At 33.9% G+C, this 18,403-nt stretch overlaps 1 protein-coding gene across 1 annotated transcript; it reads left to right on the top strand.

Annotated features, from left to right (window-relative positions):
• The first annotated feature begins 858 nt into the window (after window positions 1-858).
• Window positions 859-9,800, top strand: LOC111014025 (Transcription initiation factor IIF, beta subunit). The gene is made up of 6 exons (XM_022288620.2): window positions 859-1,279; window positions 3,082-3,190; window positions 8,053-8,183; window positions 8,285-8,359; window positions 8,446-8,595; window positions 9,252-9,800. Exons 1-6 carry the CDS (start codon window positions 1,076-1,078, stop codon window positions 9,369-9,371), a joined length of 789 nt encoding a protein of 262 aa, XP_022144312.1. The 5' UTR covers window positions 859-1,075; the 3' UTR covers window positions 9,372-9,800.
• The last annotated feature ends 8,603 nt before the right edge of the window (window positions 9,801-18,403 follow it).

The raw sequence follows: 18,403 nt of genomic DNA, 5'->3' as shown, positions 1-18,403 counted from the left end.
TTCGTAAGTGACTATAGTTGAAGGCTTCAAGAATTGAAGACTCGAAGAACTAAAGACTACGAGACTTCAAGAATTAGGTCTTCTCTTTGTCAACAACAAGCCGAATAACTCTTCACAAGCTACAAGCCCAACCAATAATGTAACTTCAACAAGTTACAAACTTAAGAACTTCATCGATAAGTTGAAAACTTCAAATACTTCAACAAAGCAACAAGTCGAAGAACTTCAACAAACTACAAATTAAAGACTTCATCAAGCTACAAGCTGAATAATTCAACGAGCTAAAAAGCAAAGCTTTCATTAAACTTCAAGCGAATACTTCATTAAGCTATACGAAAACTTCATCAAGCTGCAAGCTAAAGAATTTTATAAGCTATAAATCGATCTCTAAACAAGCTTAAAATCAAAGAACTCAAAAAATCTAGAAACTGAAAGAAACTAATATTTTCAATACGAGAACAAGTTCACCAATCAAAAGTATCAGATAATTATACATAGAAGATTATAACACTTATACATATAAATACAAATCAAATTCATTTATTCCAAATTTCACTTCAAGAAATTCATCGCTAACAACTATGTTAATGTTGGCTTTTTCTTCCTTTTTTTATTTAGACACCGGTATACTTTGTTCTATTGCTTAATTTCAACGGACATTTCAATAGCTTGAATAAAATTAAAGCTTCAAAAAAAATTACGAAAAAGGCCGTATACTCGATGAACCCAAGACATATGATATATATATCAGTAAATCTAACACACGTTCGTCTTATTTAGAGCAAGAATCAGAAGCGGCCGATACCACGATAAGTCACTGTCTGCATAACAAAAAAGTCAAAATTCGGAACAGAGACACTTGTTACAGAATCCAGGATCCAGATTACATCAGTTGTACGATAATCTTCTGCTACCGATTGCGTAGTATCAAAGCTCCTTCCGACCACCGCCTTCCAGTTCTTTAGGGTCCAGTTCAGTACCGTCCACGGCCTTTTGCGCCACCGTCGTCTACGAAAAACAGAGTAACCGACAACTTGCCGGCGAAACTTCCGACGATAGGGATTGGTCATTTGTGATGGATATGGAAGACGAGCACGGCGGCGGCGGCAGTAGCAGTAACTTGGATACAGGGAAGGCGGACAGATCAGTGTGGCTGATGAAGTGCCCCTTGCTGGTCGCGAAGTCATGGCAGTCTCACCCTCCCTCTGATACTCTTCCTCTCGCTAAGGTCATCCTTTCTCTCGATCCTCTCCAATCCGACGAGTCCTCTTCTCTCCAGGTACTTTTAGGACCTGTAATTGATGTTCACGTGGTGTACTATTACTGATTAAACTCTTTCTGCGTTTTTCCGAGTAATCTCAGCTTGTTTTTTGGCTTCCAGTGTTGTAGATTGATGTTGTTCTGGTTTCCTGATTGTTAATTTGATCGATGCTTGAGTGTGGTTGCAGAACCCTAGATTTTCTTTCACTGTAATTTTGACCCCTGAGGTCTGAGAGGTAGCTTGCTTCTCTCCTTATCCATGTTGCTAAAGGGAATATAAGCATTTACTTCAATAATTGACACTATGATACTCGTTGCCAAGTTTGTCCTAGAGAAGGGAAGTGCCGTTACTTTGTTTGTCGTAAGTACTGAGCCCTGGCCTCTAATGCGCAAGAAGATTTAAGTAGTCTTTTGGACTGTTTGCTATGAAGCTTAAATACTTTTTAAAGGTTGCAAAGATATTGGATGAGGTCTCCATTGGTGTGTGCCGTGAAATGAAACCTTGTCTATGGATTTGGTTAAGGCCCCTCCTCTCCTTGATGCTTTCATTTGAAATTACATTTGGAAGGTTGAGTGCCCTAAAAGAGCTAAAATCTTCACTTGGGAGCTCATTCACGGTGGTATCAACATTCAAGTTACATATTCTCACTCTATCTCCAAGCTGGTGCTAGTGCATTATGTGCAAGGAAAGTGAAGTGAACAAAGACCAGTCCACCTTTTTCTGTGTTGAAAAACAAGTTCCGAGTTTTTGTATGTATTACATTTTATCAGCATCTCTCTCTCTTTCTCTCTCTCTATCGGTCTATTTTTTATTACTATAATAAACCTAACTTTACATTGATGATATGAAAATACTTGGGAGGTTACAAAAAGGATCTTGAATTGATTTTAATAACATAAGAGAGTGGAAATGGTATACCATTGAAGTGTTAAAATAAGTCATCTCCCATCTTGGGGGGTTGTTTTTTTTTTGTCTTCCCCTTGTATTTTTTCATTTTTTCTCATGAAAGTTTGGTTTCTCATAAAAGAAAACTAAGCTATCTCCCATCTTTCTTCCTCCCGGGAAAAATCTTTGAAGTTATTTCTTCCCATATTGACCAGAGAGTGCTCTTAACTCCTATCACCCATATAGCACGAGCTTTTGGATTTGAAAAGAGGCCACATAAAAGATGAAGTAAACAGTCTTTAATTTTATTGTGGAGACACCACACCAAGTAAGTTTAAATTCGTTTAATAAGTGGATCCAAATATATTTCTCATTCCAGTGGTGTTGGAAGAACATAGTCTTTTTGGACATTGGACCAATCAACTTATCATTACTTGGTTGGATGATTTATACTACAAATATTATGCCTGAGAGGTTAGAAAACACAATTTTCAGTTGGGAAATTAGTTGGATTGAAGTGATTTCTAAGGCAGCAAAAGCAGAAAGGTAGCAAAATTTTCATAGGTCGTTTGTATTGTCTGTTTATGTTCTGTCATTCGTCTTAATTAAAACTTGATCTTTCATAACAATTTATTATATGTTCTGATATTTATACGGTGCTGTTCTATATTTTCCACCTCATTTCTACTGCTTTTGTTGATCTTATCTTGATGTTTTTGTGCTCGTTACTTCTATACTGTTTGCTGGACCATATACACATTTGTACTTGCACACGCATAAACTTATGTATTGGAAGCAAATTATTTATTTCTCCATATCCAGCAATAATTGTGACTTTGACCTGTGGCTCATTATTTAACCTTTTGGGATGCTTTATCTTTTTTTTTTTCTCTTTCCAACACCATTTTCCTTACACACTTCAAAATGAACCTCAGTTCAAGATGGAAATGGCTGGAACTGAGACTGGAAACGTGCCAAAAAGCTTTTCCTTAAATATGTTTAAAGACTTTGTTCCTATGTGCGTCTTTTCAGAGGCAAGTCAAGGTGAGCATCACAATCCACTTCTGTAGTCCATTCTTTTTCGGCTATGCTGTCACCCTGAATGTGGTTCTATCATCTATGTGAACATTCCTGATATCTGGAAGTGTTTCTTCCTCTGATTTGGTTATTGGTTTCTCTATTGTGAGGATTAATATTGACTGATGGTGCTGTAGAATTTTTATTAAATTTATGTATGTTTTTCGACAAGGAAGAGAGAAATTCATTCAACTTAGAGGCCAGAGGGAAGAGTTATCCCTTTGCCAAGGAGGTTATGAAAAGCCTCAATATTTTAAATTAATAAAAATGCTGCTGTAGTTACAAAAATCCCTATAAGAGGCACTCAAAATGGAGAGGCCAAACGTGGTGCATTTAGCCTTAACAGTATCACCAGATATCCTATTGTTCCTCTCTTTCCAAATGGACAAAGTGCTCTAGCTGTGCTTTTCCATAAGATTTTGGATTTTAAGTCACCACTCTGAGAGCAGTTACTGGGAGCCAATCTGCAATATTGTTAGGGAAACAGCAGTTGTGCCCAAAAATTTTCAAAAGGGATGTTACCAGTTAGCTACAAAATTACAATGAATGAAAAGGTGGTCTATAGCCTTTTCATCCTTCTTAGTTTTAGGACAAATCTAAGGGGAGATAGTGGAAGGGATTTTTTTTTGAATTGTCTCTCGAGTGTTTTCAAATCTTTAATACCGTGAACCGAATGTAAAACTTAAATTTGTTTTGGGAACTTGCCACCCCAAGTGTGCTTGGTCAGTAGAGTACTCAACTTAGAGCAATTGGAGTTGAGTTTAGGCAGTTTTTAGGGCCTCATGAGATTCAAAGCTGAGAAGGGGCAGCGGAGTCGGTTTTGGGAGGATTTCTTGGGCCATGGAGACCCCTCTTGCCACTGTTTTCCCCGAGTTTTATGCTTTATCTACTAAAAAGGGGCGGTTATTGCTGATTGTTAGATCTCTCTCTCTCTGTCTCAGACTTGAGACTTAGGGATTAGGAGAAGATTCTTTGACACAGAAATTCCAAGGTGGGCTGGATTTGCTGAGAAATTAGATATTCTATCTAATTGGAGTTGGCAAAGACGGGATGCTTTGGGAGATGGAATCCTGGGGTCTTTTTTCCTGCTATATTTGACGTCAATCACTAAGCTGAATGCCAAGCTGGCCTTGGTGGATTATATATGGAGGTTCAAAGCTCCGAAGAAAGTGAATTCTTTCTGTGTGGACCTGTTTTTATAGAGGTTTGAACACTGCAGATAAGCTTCAAAGGAATTTCCTAGGTGGCCGTTATTTCCCCCTATTTGCTGCCCAGTGCCTCTGTTCTTTCCCAAGAAAAGACTTTAGACCACTTGTTTCTCTTCTGCCCCTCTGCTCAGCATGCCTCGTTTTCCCTATTTGCTGTTTTTGATTTGGCTTGTTGTCTTCCAGAGAAGGTGGATTTGTGGCTTCTGGAATATTTTGGTGGAGAGATGTTTAGAGGCAAAGCCAAAATTCTGCGGGGTTGTGCTGTGAGGGTTATTTTTTGGCTTAGTTGGAAAGATAGAAATCAGAGAATCTTTTAAGATAGATTGTCAACTAGAATTTTTTTTTTTTGGGGGGTAGTGTACAACATACTACCTTGGTGGTGTTCAAACCACAAGATTTATGCAAGTACGGCGCCATCGTGATAATGATGGGAAAACTTTGATTTTCTAGTTTTCTTTTGACAGCGAGGGTTCCCTCAACCTGACTCCTAGGCTGTTATCCCTGACCTTTTTGTTAATATATTCTGATGTTTCTTATATAAAAAATAAGTTGTCCCAATTTACAATAAAAGAGCTGCTTCTTTCAGTTCAGAGTCTGATAGAGTTTACTTTGTTGGAAGAATAGGTCCTCTCCTTGATCCGTCTTGAAGAAGCCTCCTTCAAATTTAAGACTCTCCAGATATCCTTGATAATATCATAAATTCTTGGGAAGGAGGTACTCAGTATACTGGAATCTACCCAAATATCTTCCAAAGACAAATTTTGTTCTGTTCTCAACTTTGAAAGAAATCTCTCTCTTTTTTTTTTTCCCTAATCTCAGATTCTGATGGCATAAGCTTCCTACATGGTTGCCTCCAATTTTTTTTCTGAACCATCCAAGAGGGTTGGAACAATATCTGCTCCACTCTCCTAAAGAATTCTCCTCGTTGATGTATCTCCACAAAAATTCTGTAGCCTCTTTTTTGTGTGTAAGGTTTCCAACCCCTGCGCCCTTGAGAGAAGTTGAGTGGGCAATCAATTTCCTCTTATCCAATTGTGACTGCCTTGTCTAAAATTTTCCTCTTCCAAGTGAAATCTCTTAGGGTCTTCTCCATACTTTTTGCAAACGTCGACTGGATTCTAAATAGGGAGAAATAATAGTTTGGATTAATGGAGATAATCATTAATCACTTGAGCCAGTCAATTGACCATCTCTTTTTTTTTTTGGTTTATATTTGCGAATGTCTACGCTAGCTTGAGTGCACTTCGATTAATCTCACGGGACAATCGCTTGACCCTACGTCATTTGATTGCCAAGATAATTCGTTGGATGTAAAATCTTATGCTCTTGCTGACTTATTTTTTATGCTCTTTTGTTGTAAATGTTATGTTCCTTCATATACACTCTCAAATTATGTCTATTGGAAAGGATTTTGTAATCTTCCCTGGCTTGAGGTTCGACTTTTCTTCCTTTTTGTAATTTCAAACTATCTAAGGACTTTATTTTTCAGCCAACACCTTAGAATTTACTTTATACAGGAGGAGGTGTCTAAACTTATAGTTATTGGTCCAACTCACCATGGCAGCATTGTCTTTAAGTTTCATTGGTGCATTTGTTGACAACCCCCTTTCAAAAAAATCTTGGAACTCTTTCTAGAAGTCTTCTTCGGAAGTGTTCCGCTTCCATTATTTTTCAACACATCGGCAGTCATACCTCATTGGCCTGGTCTAGGAAGATTTCGGTTAACAAGCATTTTAGCTGCTTAGTAGAATGCCTTCCTTTCCTGGGTCCCTCAACCACTTCAAGTTGAGAAAATGGGTCTGCGATGAACATTTTGGAAGACAAACCTTTTATTGTTGTTTTTTGAAAATAACGTGCTAAAATAATCAATCATTGTTCACCACCCCCTCTTCAACATTGAGACTTCACCTTTAATAACAATCAAGAAAGAGATAAAATTTAATCCCTTCTTATTCTAGAAGACATCCAGGTAGGGAAAAGTCTTGAGTTCTATCTCCCTTTTTCAGCTTGTTAGTCCTCCACATTCTCTGCTCGTTTGCAACACACTCCAACAATTTTGATTTACATACCTGTCTCGTCTAGGGAATGATTTATGTAATGCAACTGGCGACATCCCTGAAAACCTCTCTGTTCCACCAACTTTGCAAAGGCTTGAGGCTTTACTGCTAAATGAAGGTATAACCTAGCCACCCATGACCTGAGGGCTATCTCACCACTAACTTGAGATTTCCCATAAAAGAAGGGTAGTCTAGCCAGATTTTTTTGGGAATCTAAAAGGCGTGGAGCTCCATTTAAGACAACAAAGAGAGTAAGCACAATGACGGAGTGATTTTGGAAAGCTTGCCAACCAAAGCTTCCTTTTAAAATCCTACCAGCTCGAGGAGACCAAAAAACTGTCTGTTTTAGTGAAGATGGGAGCATTGATATTGGACCAAGTGCAGTCATCATTACTGAGATGGATATCAATGAGAGATATATCTCCCGTTAGACTATTAGAAGATTTCACGGTCTTGGTAATTCTACCTTGAAGATTTTTCATCGAGTTCATCAAAATAATCTCCTCCAACACACCATCTTCCATGACATGGGGGGCAGGTATCTTGGTTCTCCCTCCAACATTCCTTTATATAATGGTAAGAAAGACTCTAAACCCCCAAAATATAGCTGCTTTTGTCATCTTCAAATTTGATATACAGAAAAAGACCCCGTCAAGGAAGTGATCAACTTGACACGTAATTTCTTATACTTAACAGTCCAACCAGCTGATCCAGTAGCCTTGAAAGACGAACCTATTTTTGTTGGAACTCTTAACCGATTTGATAGAACTCCTGCCAACTTTTATTTATTTAAACTCTTGTAGAATGAAAATATATTGACTATTTCTTACGTCCTTAATAACACATGGGAAACACCTAATGGCTAACTCCCAAGCGTTTCAGCACAAAATCTTCATAAAACGACTAGCGCTGGTTCAGGCTGGAACATTTTTGTCCTGTGTTCCTGCAGGGATTCAAAAAGCTTTTCAGTTCCTCCACGACCACAATCTTTCTGATGCTGGTTCTTTTATTGAACTTTTTGCTGGGAATCAATCTGATACGCAGATTCAGATACCTTGGAGAATTAATGAGCTTCTTAAAGGAAGGGAATTGTATCTGGGTTCTGAGCTCGTTTCTCATGTCTTGTTTATACAGCTCCCTGGGTTTCTTTCTAGCCTACCAGCTGTGACTGGATTGCTTGCATGTCTAACCAAAGTCTTCCTTTGCTGGAGCTCGTTTCATGCTGTAAAATTTGATCTATAATCGATTTTTCATACGAGACAACGCTTGTAGAGTAAAAATATTTCTACAAAAATCTTGGTGTGTACCTTTTTTCCCTCATGAGTCATTAAATATACTACATTGATGAAAACACTTCTTATACATATTTCCTGTTGCCTATATTTGGAATGGTATTTGAAATTTTGTTCATGTAATGAGATAATAGAACATGCCAAGTAGTGAAGCATAATCTTAAAGTTTGGATGGAGATGCATTGGTCGTAGTCAGCTAATGATTTATCATTTTGAGTCTTCATTATTGATTTTGACTCTTTGAAGATTGCTCCGAAAAAATTCTTTTGTAGGTAAGATGTCAATGGAAGGTAAAGTGGAACATAAATTCGATATGAAGCCTCATGGTGAAAATCTTGAAATGTATGGGAAATTGTGCCGTGAAAGGACAAACAAGTCCATGGTTAAGAATAGACAAATACAAGTACATCATCAGGAGCCTTTTTTAAAACTTTTCTTTAGCCCTTTTTAGCATTCTATGTTTGCACAACTTAACAATTTACGTTCCCCTGATGTGTTGGTAAGGTGATAGACAATGACCGTGGAGTTCATATGAGGCCAATGCCTGGGATGGTTGGTTTGATCAGCTCAACTTCAAAGGTATATCTTTGCTCTGTTTTGACTTTCATCAACCTTCTGAACTTTCACGTTCTAAGTACGATTTTACGATCAATCATTTACGGTAGGAAAAGAAGAAGGTGGCACCAGTTAAACAATCAGACGTGAAAAGAACTAGAAGGGATCGTGGGGAACTAGAAGATATAATGTTCAAGCTATTTGAAAGACAGCCGAATTGGGCCCTAAAGCAGCTAGTCCAAGAGACTGATCAACCTGCAGTATGTCTACTAATCTTTTCCTCCTTTATTGATGTCTTGTAATATTACTTTTTTTTTTATGTTCACTACAGATTATAAATTTTGTGGCCATCTCCTTTCATCATAGTTATTAGGTTAAATAATAAGTTTGATCTATGAATTTTTAGGTTGTCTACTTAATTGTTGTAATTTAAAAAGTTCTAATAATTATAGTCTCTTCCCTTTCAATATTGGGTCTATTTAGTCCCTGTGCTTAAAAAAATATAATAGGCTATTGAACTTTCAATTATGTCTATTATGTCCTCGTCGTTAACTTCAGTTTTAATGCTTACATCACTAAATCCACTTGAAATCGACTCACCATGTAATCCTTTAACAACATAGTCAGAGTGCTACATAACAACGTTAAAGTGACGAAAGTAACAATATAAACTTATTAGATACAAAATCGTTAATGATAAGATCTATTAAAAAATATAGAAATCAACTAGACAACTTTGGAAGTTCGATGATCTATGATAAACTTTTCAAAGGACGTGGACTAAATAAACCCAACCTTAGTTCTAGAACCTTAGTTCTAGGGCTTAACTTGTAACTTAACCCATTTATTATTTGCTTTAGTGGTACATAAATTGCGGTTGAGTTCTCAGAACAATTGTGGTTCCTTCTCTTTGCAGCAATTCTTGAAAGAGATACTGAACGAGCTTTGTGTCTACAACAAAAGAGGGACTAATCAAGGAACGTACGAGCTTAAGCCCGAATACAAGAAGTCTGTCGAGGAGACCGGCGGAGAGTAGGTTAGTCTTCGATTGTATCATTTTATTTACATATTCCCTTCTTTTGGGGTAGGTGGAAACGATCTGAAATAAATCTGGAAATCAAAGAGAGAAGAAGATTTTGGTTTGTTATATTTTCATGGGAGGGAGAGATGGGAGGATGGAAAGAAAATGGTTCAAAAATAATAGCTAGTTAGCTTTATACTAAAGTGAAGTGAAACCAAAGGTGGAATGAAATTTGGGGGAAGTTATTATGTCATGTTTATCCAATTACTGTACAAGGTCAGGAGTTGCAAAATGTATCTGTATAATGAATCTTACGAGCATGGGAAGATGTTGGAAACAGAGTTGTTCATTGACTTTGATTCTGGTTAATTTTTGTAAGAGGAATATGGGTTTTGAAAATCTATCCTCGCCTAAGATATTAAAATTCTATGAGTTTTTTGAGAATTGAATATGAGCATAAATCTTGCATCGTCGTCATTGAATTCAATTACCTCCAGGATATTTAAACTGGTGAAGCTTGTTAAGTTTATTGTTAGCATTCACATTAATAGGATATATCTACTATGTTCAATCTTTGCTTCAATCTTAGCTTTCGAAGGTTGGTAAACAGTTCCGCATCTTGAAAAATTTTTTTAGTACAACATGTGGGGGTGAGAGATTGAATTCACAATCTTTTAATTGGAGATATATGTTAACGAACTATGCTCGCTTTAGTGAAACTTTGAAATTTTATTCCAACATTTGTGATTCGGTGTAGATAAAAGATATTAGGTCCTTGACCAACGGATACAGCATACATCTATGTATGTACCATTACAGCAACATATGATGAGGACAAAGTCTCGTTGCCTGCAGCATATGTTTATATTGACACGTTTTCATTATAAAAAAAAGTTTTTAAAGTGTTATTTTGATCTCTTTAATTTTAGTTTTGGTTTATTTTAGTTTCTATATTTTTTAAACGTCAATTTTGATTCTTACACTCTCAAAACTTTTGATTCATTCATTTTAATTTCATATCAAAACGTTTGATTCATTTTCATTTCATATAATTTCTGATGATCGTAATTTTAATATAATATTTTATTCAATAATTTTTTTAAATGTAGTCATAAATTTGTATTAAAGAATTTTTATTCTTTGTATAAAATTTGAGTACAAATTTTGAAAAGAGGTATTAAATTGAAAAAAAAAGTTGAAAATTGAAAGTAAGGGACAGACAATATAAAGGAGTGCCATCTGAGTTTTTTGAAGGAAAACCTTAGTAAAAAAAAGCTCCAATTTAAATTCATTAGAGGAGAAAAAAAAAAGGGAAATATAAATGAAGAACAAATGAATTTTTAGAGAGAAAACTTACAAAAAGCTCCTCCAACTTGAACTGATGACAAAAGAAGCACATTAGAGGAGGGGGAAAAATATAAAGGAAGAACAAAGGAACGTATTCGACTATTAATATACACAGTTCGGCAACAAATAACATCTATTTTTGTCTAAGTCAAAGATTCAAATTTTCATACTCTATATTTATTGTACTGAGGAAAAAAAAGAAATGGAGGGGATTTGAATTTGTGATCTCGATAGGTGTCAATTATCACTAAGCTAAATTTGTGTTGTCAAATAAAGAGTTTTTTCTTTTTTTTTTTCTTTTCAAAAAACTAATTTCCTAATAGTAGTCATCTTAGAAATAGATCCATCATTGAATGCTTAATCTGACCAATTTGTACGCTAGGATTATGCAATTTCATTTATTTTATAGATTTTTTTTTTCATATTAGATTTGTAATTACTTCAAATTAAAAGGTTAAGTTGAGATTTATTTTTTCATATTATCAAGTTCTCGATAGGTGTCAATTACGCATGTTCGCCGTTCATGTTGGGTTTGTAAGGAATGCAAACAAAGTTCCACATTGACTAGATGGGAATGATCCATGATATATAAGAGATGACAATTATCTGGTATGAGACATTTTGAGTGGAACCAAAATCAAAGCCGTGGTATGTCCAAAACAGACAAAATATCATACTTAATGGAGATACGTGAGATACTTTGAATACCTTTTGTTAACAGCTCACCTGTTTACTAAATTATGGGCTTCTCTTTTCCCAAAGAAATGTACAATGTTTGGTGCACCATCCACTGTACAATTGAAAGCTCACCCCACGAAAATTTTTCTATATGTCTTCTCATAAAACACTTCTTAATATTCTTAACCCTTTTTTCCAAAATAAATAATTCTTAAATTAATTTTTAGTTCGAAATCATTTAAAAAAGAAATCTATGAAATAAAAAAGAATTAGTAGATAAACATTCCCTTTTGTAATGCAACACCGCAATGATAGAAATAAAAAATTTGAATCCTTCCACCTATGGAAAAGACTTTTGATTCCTTTTCTAACTAAATAAACGTAATTTTTCTTTTCTCTTTTAATTTAATTTTATGTGAAGTATTTTGTTTAGAGAATAGAAGGAGGCGGCCGGCCACTTAAGCAGCAAAGCAAAGCAAACCACACACTAAATTCAATATAAGATGCCTTTCTGTATGGCCTTAGTCCCACTCTCTCATCATTATGCGCATTCTCAACACTTGAAAATTAAACCATGCTATATCTCATAGATTTTCATGATATCATTTCCCATTTTTTTCTTTGGGAATGAGACTTCTTTTTTTTTCCTTCTTTCTTTTTAATTATGTAATAGATATGATATTTGGGTTCGTATGGTTAGGAAAGAGAGCAATCCATGGTATATAGATGAGGACAATTATTTCATTGATATGAGACTTTTCGAGTGAAACCAAAATCAAAGTTGTGACGATTATATGCTCAAAGCAGATGATATCATGCCATTTTGTGAAGATATTTGGGAGTACGAAGGTATCGAGAAGTGACGTCGGTTCATTAAGTTTACGAATGGCCAATAAAGACAGTCGAGAGGGATATTTCTACTAATTATGAGTTTTTGTAAACCGGGCGATTATTGAAAAAAAAAAAAAAAAGGAATGTTAGTTTGGATCATTGAGTTTATTCTTATCTATAATTTTGTGTTTTTTTTTGTTTTTGAAATGAAAAACACCATTCATTCAAAAACGTAGGTGAAAAACATAAAATATTAGAGGAGGTTAAGTGAAAGCGCTCCAGTTCAGAGAAATTGTGGAAATGTCATAATTACAAAAAAAAAGGTCAATTTTGAAGACCGAGGAAGTAGTAATTTTGATAACATCTATAATTTTGTGCTTAAAGTTTAAAGGGTTTTATTTGACGCAAATTTTGGTTAAATTTGAGTTAGGAATTAATGGAAAAATGACATAATTTTTTTATTTTTTTTATTTTTATAATTGATTATCATCTATGTGTAATCAGTAGTTCATGAGATGAAAATATGATAAAACATAAATATTAGTTTATTTATTGAGAATAAAGAAAAAGAATATGAAAATTAATCTTTTGCGTACTGGCATGGAAAATTGTTTTCAAGTAATATTTTTGCCCAATTAAATCTATCCTACTTATTTTATTTAGCCCTAACACTTGCAATTTTGTAAGCTGTTATGTCATTATGCATTTTTCTAAACCTTTTTTCTTATTTTAAATTTCAGCTAGCTCATAATTTTTTTCTTTTCCTTTTTAAGTTGCCCATTAATTTCCCCCTCCATATGAGCATGAATTTCGGATCAAACAATTCCTCCATGTACTAATGGAGCTAAAGATTTCCTCAAGTTCTTTCATGGAGGTTAGAGATCCATCAACATGTCAAGAAGTAAAAAAATGGGTCACATCAAATTTTGTTATAGGCTTTTTATTTGAATTTTGAACTCATTGAAATTTAGGAACTACAAATGAGATTTTTTTCTTTTTTCTTTTTTAATTTTATGGACGACTAAACTAGAAATAAAGCTAAAACTAGTACTTTTCAGACTAAGATTATATTCCAACCATTTTCTTATTTATAATAAAAGCTTCATTTGACGATACAATATTTATTAAGAATATAATATTTCATGTTGTTGAGAAAATGATTATATATATATATATATATATGCAATATTTTCATCTTCAAAATTCCGAAAAAGATTCATCTAACATTTAAGGCTGAGTTTGAATTCTCACCCATCCTGTTGTACTAAACAAAATAATTAAAATTCAAATGACTTGAGTAAAATCATAATAATAACGATAATAAAATTCTATTTTTGTGTTTAAATTTTTAATGTTTATTTTAGTCCTTAAACTTTAAAAAATAATCACTTTGATATTTGAATTTTCCTAATATCTATTTTAGCCCCTCAATGCTCAACTTTAAAAAGAAGTAACAATTTTAATCATTATTATATTATTCTGCATCCTAAAATTGCTTTACCCAATACTCTTAATTTTTAATAACCTATGTGGTCTAATAATACATACTTTTCATACATAGACTCAATGATATGTTATTAACTTGTAAAAATAAAAACAAAAGTAACCATCCAAATTATTACACATTTAAAATTTTGGGACTAAAATAAACCTTTCAAACAAAATGAAAAGAGGAAAAAAAAGAAAAAAAGAAAACTTAAAAACCCTAATCCGAGCCTCCATTACAGAAGTTCACTGTAATTTGCATGGCCTTTTCCCCACGATCAAACCCTAATTCAGAGTTGTCATCATGACACGCCACATTTCTTAATCAGCCAAGACTCAACGATGGAGCCTCATCGAGTGGGTTTTGAAATTATACTGCATTATTATAATGTCCAGGGAGGGCCTTTTTACATATACCTACATTTTATATATATATATATATATATATATATATATATATATATAACCATCATGAGTCATTCATTGGTCCAAACGGATTAATTAATTTAAAAAGAATGGGTTTAAATGCAACCTTAGGAATTAGTAATTTCTTTGTGTTTCCGAATTCTGTGAGATTAGTCGAAGTACGCGTAAGTTAGTCCGGACACTCACGAATATCAATACACGTACATGTGTGGCCATTGTGCGAATTCCACTTACATATTCCTAAAATAAGATTCCAATTCGTATCCACTCCCCAATGGCCTAATTAGTGTTGAAAGTGACCAACTGGGAAATGGAAAATTTTTCAAGTGTTTTGCTTAAAAATATATTCCCATTGCTCATCTTTCTGATCAAGACTCTCTCTCGGCTTGGCATTTCATCGAATGGTTTATAGGCATCTGCTTTTGCCACCATTTTCTCTCGACAGCAATGATGCCATTTGAATAAATGGGTTGTGTCGTTTTATCACACTCCCATGTACGTGGATACTAATTGTAGGAACCCATCAAAAGAGAGAGAGAGAGAAAATGTTAATTTGTGAATTTAATTAGTTCATGAATTCTTCTGGTGGTTGAGTTTGTCTTGTGTCTCTAAATTTAAAAAAAATAATAATAATTAATTGTAGCTAGCTGTTAGAAGATAGCTAGACATCTCATCTCTAAAATTGATGATTCCATCTCTTATCCCCACAATTTTTTCTTAAAAAAAAATTACAACCATATCCTTAGAGTTTGGATTGTCTAAATGATTATATATATATGACAAGTGGGCTTATTTGGATCGGAGTGACGAACCAATAGTAAGAAATAGACAACAGGAAATTTGATGCATATTGCTTAAAAGAAGGATATGTTGTGTACGCCACCTTATTTTGTCCTAACGTATACTTTTTTCTACCATGATCAATAGGTTATATATATCATATCAATTTAAGAATAATAATCCAAAGTAAAACTCCTAATTGATTCCTTTTTGGAATTCAAAGCCTAAATAAAGATTCCAAATACTAAAAAGTGAGAGTCAATTTTGGTTTTGATTGTAGATTTCAAGAGAGCAATTTGGAATGCTTATCTTTGATCGACAAAACCTTCTTCTTCTTCCACTACCTAAAGATATGAATGATAGTGACAAAAGGCATATCCCACACAAATAAAACGAGCACGAGATGTAGTTACATAAATAGCATAAAATATAGATATATATAGTTTTAAATATAGCATAAAGTTTAAAATTTTATAAAAATATTATAATTCAATAAAAGCCTCAACTTAAATGTGATGTTAAAATATAAGTCAAAGCTATTGCTATGGTTAAAAAAAAATTGAAAAATTATGACGTTTTAAAAAGTATTTTATGCTGTTGAGTGAAATTTCTCGGAGAGCCAACATTTTGTTTTGTGAGCAAGACTTTGTTTTTTATGGGTCAGAATTGAAAAGGCCACTTGGTTGGTTTCTTTTAGGTTTAGATGCACTCAATTCATCTTAGTGCTATAATATTTGAAGACAGATTTTTGCAGTCAAAAAGATTGGGAAGAGAAAAAATTCAGCTGTAATGATGGATCATGCATTCACACAAGAAAAAGAGAATATAATTTACTCTAATATTTCCATTTTAATTACTATTATCGCACCTAAAACACATAGTCTAATTATTGAGATGGTAACCAAAGTTGTCCTACATGTGTGTTGTTTATAAGTGAAGGGACAACGCCTCTACGGGACGAGGCTTTTTGGGTATAACCAAAAGCAAAGCTAAGTTATGCCCAAAACCGACAATATCATACTATATTGTAGAGATACTTTTGATATTGTTGTCTTAACACAAGTGATAAAAGTCATGCTCCTGACTTGGCTATGTTGATAGAATCTTCGGGTGACGAATAACAAAGCTTCGAAAGATGATAGTCATGGTACAAGATTACAATCCAAAGTCCCACATTAGTTCGATAAGGGGAAGATCATGAGTTTATAAGTGAGGGAACAACATCTCTCCATATATTGGTATAAGGCCTTTTAGGTGAAACGACCAAAAGCAAAGCTGTGAGGATTAATAACCAGGACTCGTCGTTGTTTGGGCTTAACAACACTATAACCAGTACAGGGCTCGAACGAGTTGTTATGATTGATATTCAATACCCTTCACACATGTAATTATATTAAACGTTGAATCATTCATCACCCTCTTTTTGCCAAATCGAAAAATAAAACGTGTCACATAAGAACGCTAGTGCTAATATCTAGTAATGGTAGCAAGAATGTTTTAAGAGATTTCTCCCATACCCTAAAGATATATATACCATAATCAAAATTTTAGAACTACGAGAGACCAAATTGAAAAATCAAACTGGAACCGTACAAACTGAAATCTTAATATAACCTTAGATTAACCGAACTCGTTAAAACATTTTGGATGTCACTGAATTCTTTTAATGTGCGTGAAGTTTCACTATCTAACATCTCAAGCAATAGATAAAGAGGGGCCAAAGGTCTAAAAATGGGATCATGTGGTCTCATTTAGGTTCTGTTCGTGCATGTCTATCTATGTCTCTCCAAGACATTAGTTTAAGATTATCCAAACATGTTCCACATTACTTAGCTCTTTTGGGACAACTGCCCTTAACATGTCGGCCAATGAACCTTAGCCAATGGTTGCTGACTCAATTGCTTTGGACCACTTTAGCACCCCATCAAGTTGAAGGGCCAACTTGTTTAGCCCTTAATATTTCAATACACTCAACCCCTTCTTCACAGTTTTTATTCTACGAGATTTTAGTTTAAATTCTAACTTTATTTTTTAAAAAAAAAAGAGAGAAAATTTTCTATTGAAGGTATGTGAGAAACATACAACAAAATTAGCAAGAGGCTCTGCATAAAGGTACACCAATTTAGAACAATATTAGAGATATCATAATTACAAAAAAGGGACGATTTAGTTGACCAAGATGAAGCAACAATTCTGACATCATCCCATAGTTGAACTATCGATTTGGATGCTCCCATGAAGGTTCGGTTGTTTCTTTCTTTCTAGCGATGTGTATGCCAAAGGACAGCACCAAAAACGTTTGTCCATAAAACATTTCTTTTCTTTTTTTTTTCCATAAGAGAGATATACAAACACTCCTTTATCGGATCTTCAATAATGCAACCTAGTGTGGTGGAGATAAGTTTAAATTCTAACTTATACCAATTATTTCAGAGACTGTGTGCTTGAGTGAATCCAACCTGTTAATGAATTAGAACTAATTTAATTATCCCAATCAAGTGAAACTTTTAAGAGTAAGATTTTGATAGTTTGGGATCGTCCTCAACTATATATATCATAAAAGACGTATACCACCACGTAATAAAGAATATAACTGTGAATATATATAATGAATTAAATATTGGTATCTCAGAATTAGCTTGCACTTACGGTTTGGAGCCAAATTTGACATATATAGCAAGGTATAGGGAAGATTGGATGCTAGTTCAGCATATAAAACACTACTCTTAATAATATATCATATAATATTATTCCTTTTAAAATTTATATAGCTAAGTATAGTACCTAATTACCAATACGAACCTCATTCAACTAGCGATCAAAATATTACTTATTGCTCTAAAATCTAAAGTTCGGAGGTTTAAATCTTCCTTATTTAATTTACTTATATGAGAATGTATTTAAGTAAAATACACTTTCAGTTTCGAAAATGATTTTACATTCAAATTGGTTATTGATTGGAGTTGATGAACAAAAATATCTATGATTTTGTTCCCTAAAATGTAGAAATCAGCATGCCAATTTAATTAATCAATGCCTATCATTCTCTTATGAAAACATCATTAGATTGCAAATTATTCACTTTCAATTCTAATCACCTCTGCGCCCTCCCATTATTACACCCCAAAAAAACTCACTTTTCTTTTTGTTGTTACAGACAAAATTAACAGTCAATGGAAAACTATATATTATTTGATCATTTATAAATCAACATTTCTAGCACAGGCGTAACATAAAATAAATTGTTACATTAATACTTTTAATTAACTATATTTTTATTTTTTTTCTTGTGGTTAAACAAAACTATTTTTATTCTCACTAATTATTCTAGTTATAGTTGAATGTATTTTGGCTTAAACGTTTTTTTAATATATTTAAGTACTCGCCTATTTGATTTTATAGCTAGATAATTAAGTTTTTGCTCGTTTTGAATTACTATAAGTTAACTAGTATACATTATTATATGGATATGAAGTTCAAAGATATTTACATAAAAAGTT

The sequence above is a fragment of the Momordica charantia genome (genome assembly GCF_013281855.1).
Source record: "Momordica charantia cultivar OHB3-1 chromosome 8 unlocalized genomic scaffold, Mcharantia_2.0 BLBB01000008.1, whole genome shotgun sequence".
Classification (NCBI taxonomy): domain Eukaryota; kingdom Viridiplantae; phylum Streptophyta; class Magnoliopsida; order Cucurbitales; family Cucurbitaceae; genus Momordica; species Momordica charantia.
The sequence above is the reverse complement of the archived record's forward strand: the minus strand, read 5'-3'. Positions and strand labels throughout refer to the sequence as shown.

Excerpts from the sequence above, each read along its gene's own strand:
- LOC111014025 (XM_022288620.2), top strand. The coding sequence starts at position 1,076 with ATGGATATGGAAGACGAGCACGGCGGCGGCGGCAGTAGCAGTAACTTG. Across the intron at positions 8,184-8,284 it reads TTAAGAATAGACAAATACAA|GTGATAGACAATGACCGTGG; the intron begins GTACATCATCAG and ends TGTGTTGGTAAG. Across the intron at positions 8,360-8,445 it reads TGATCAGCTCAACTTCAAAG|GAAAAGAAGAAGGTGGCACC; the intron begins GTATATCTTTGC and ends CATTTACGGTAG.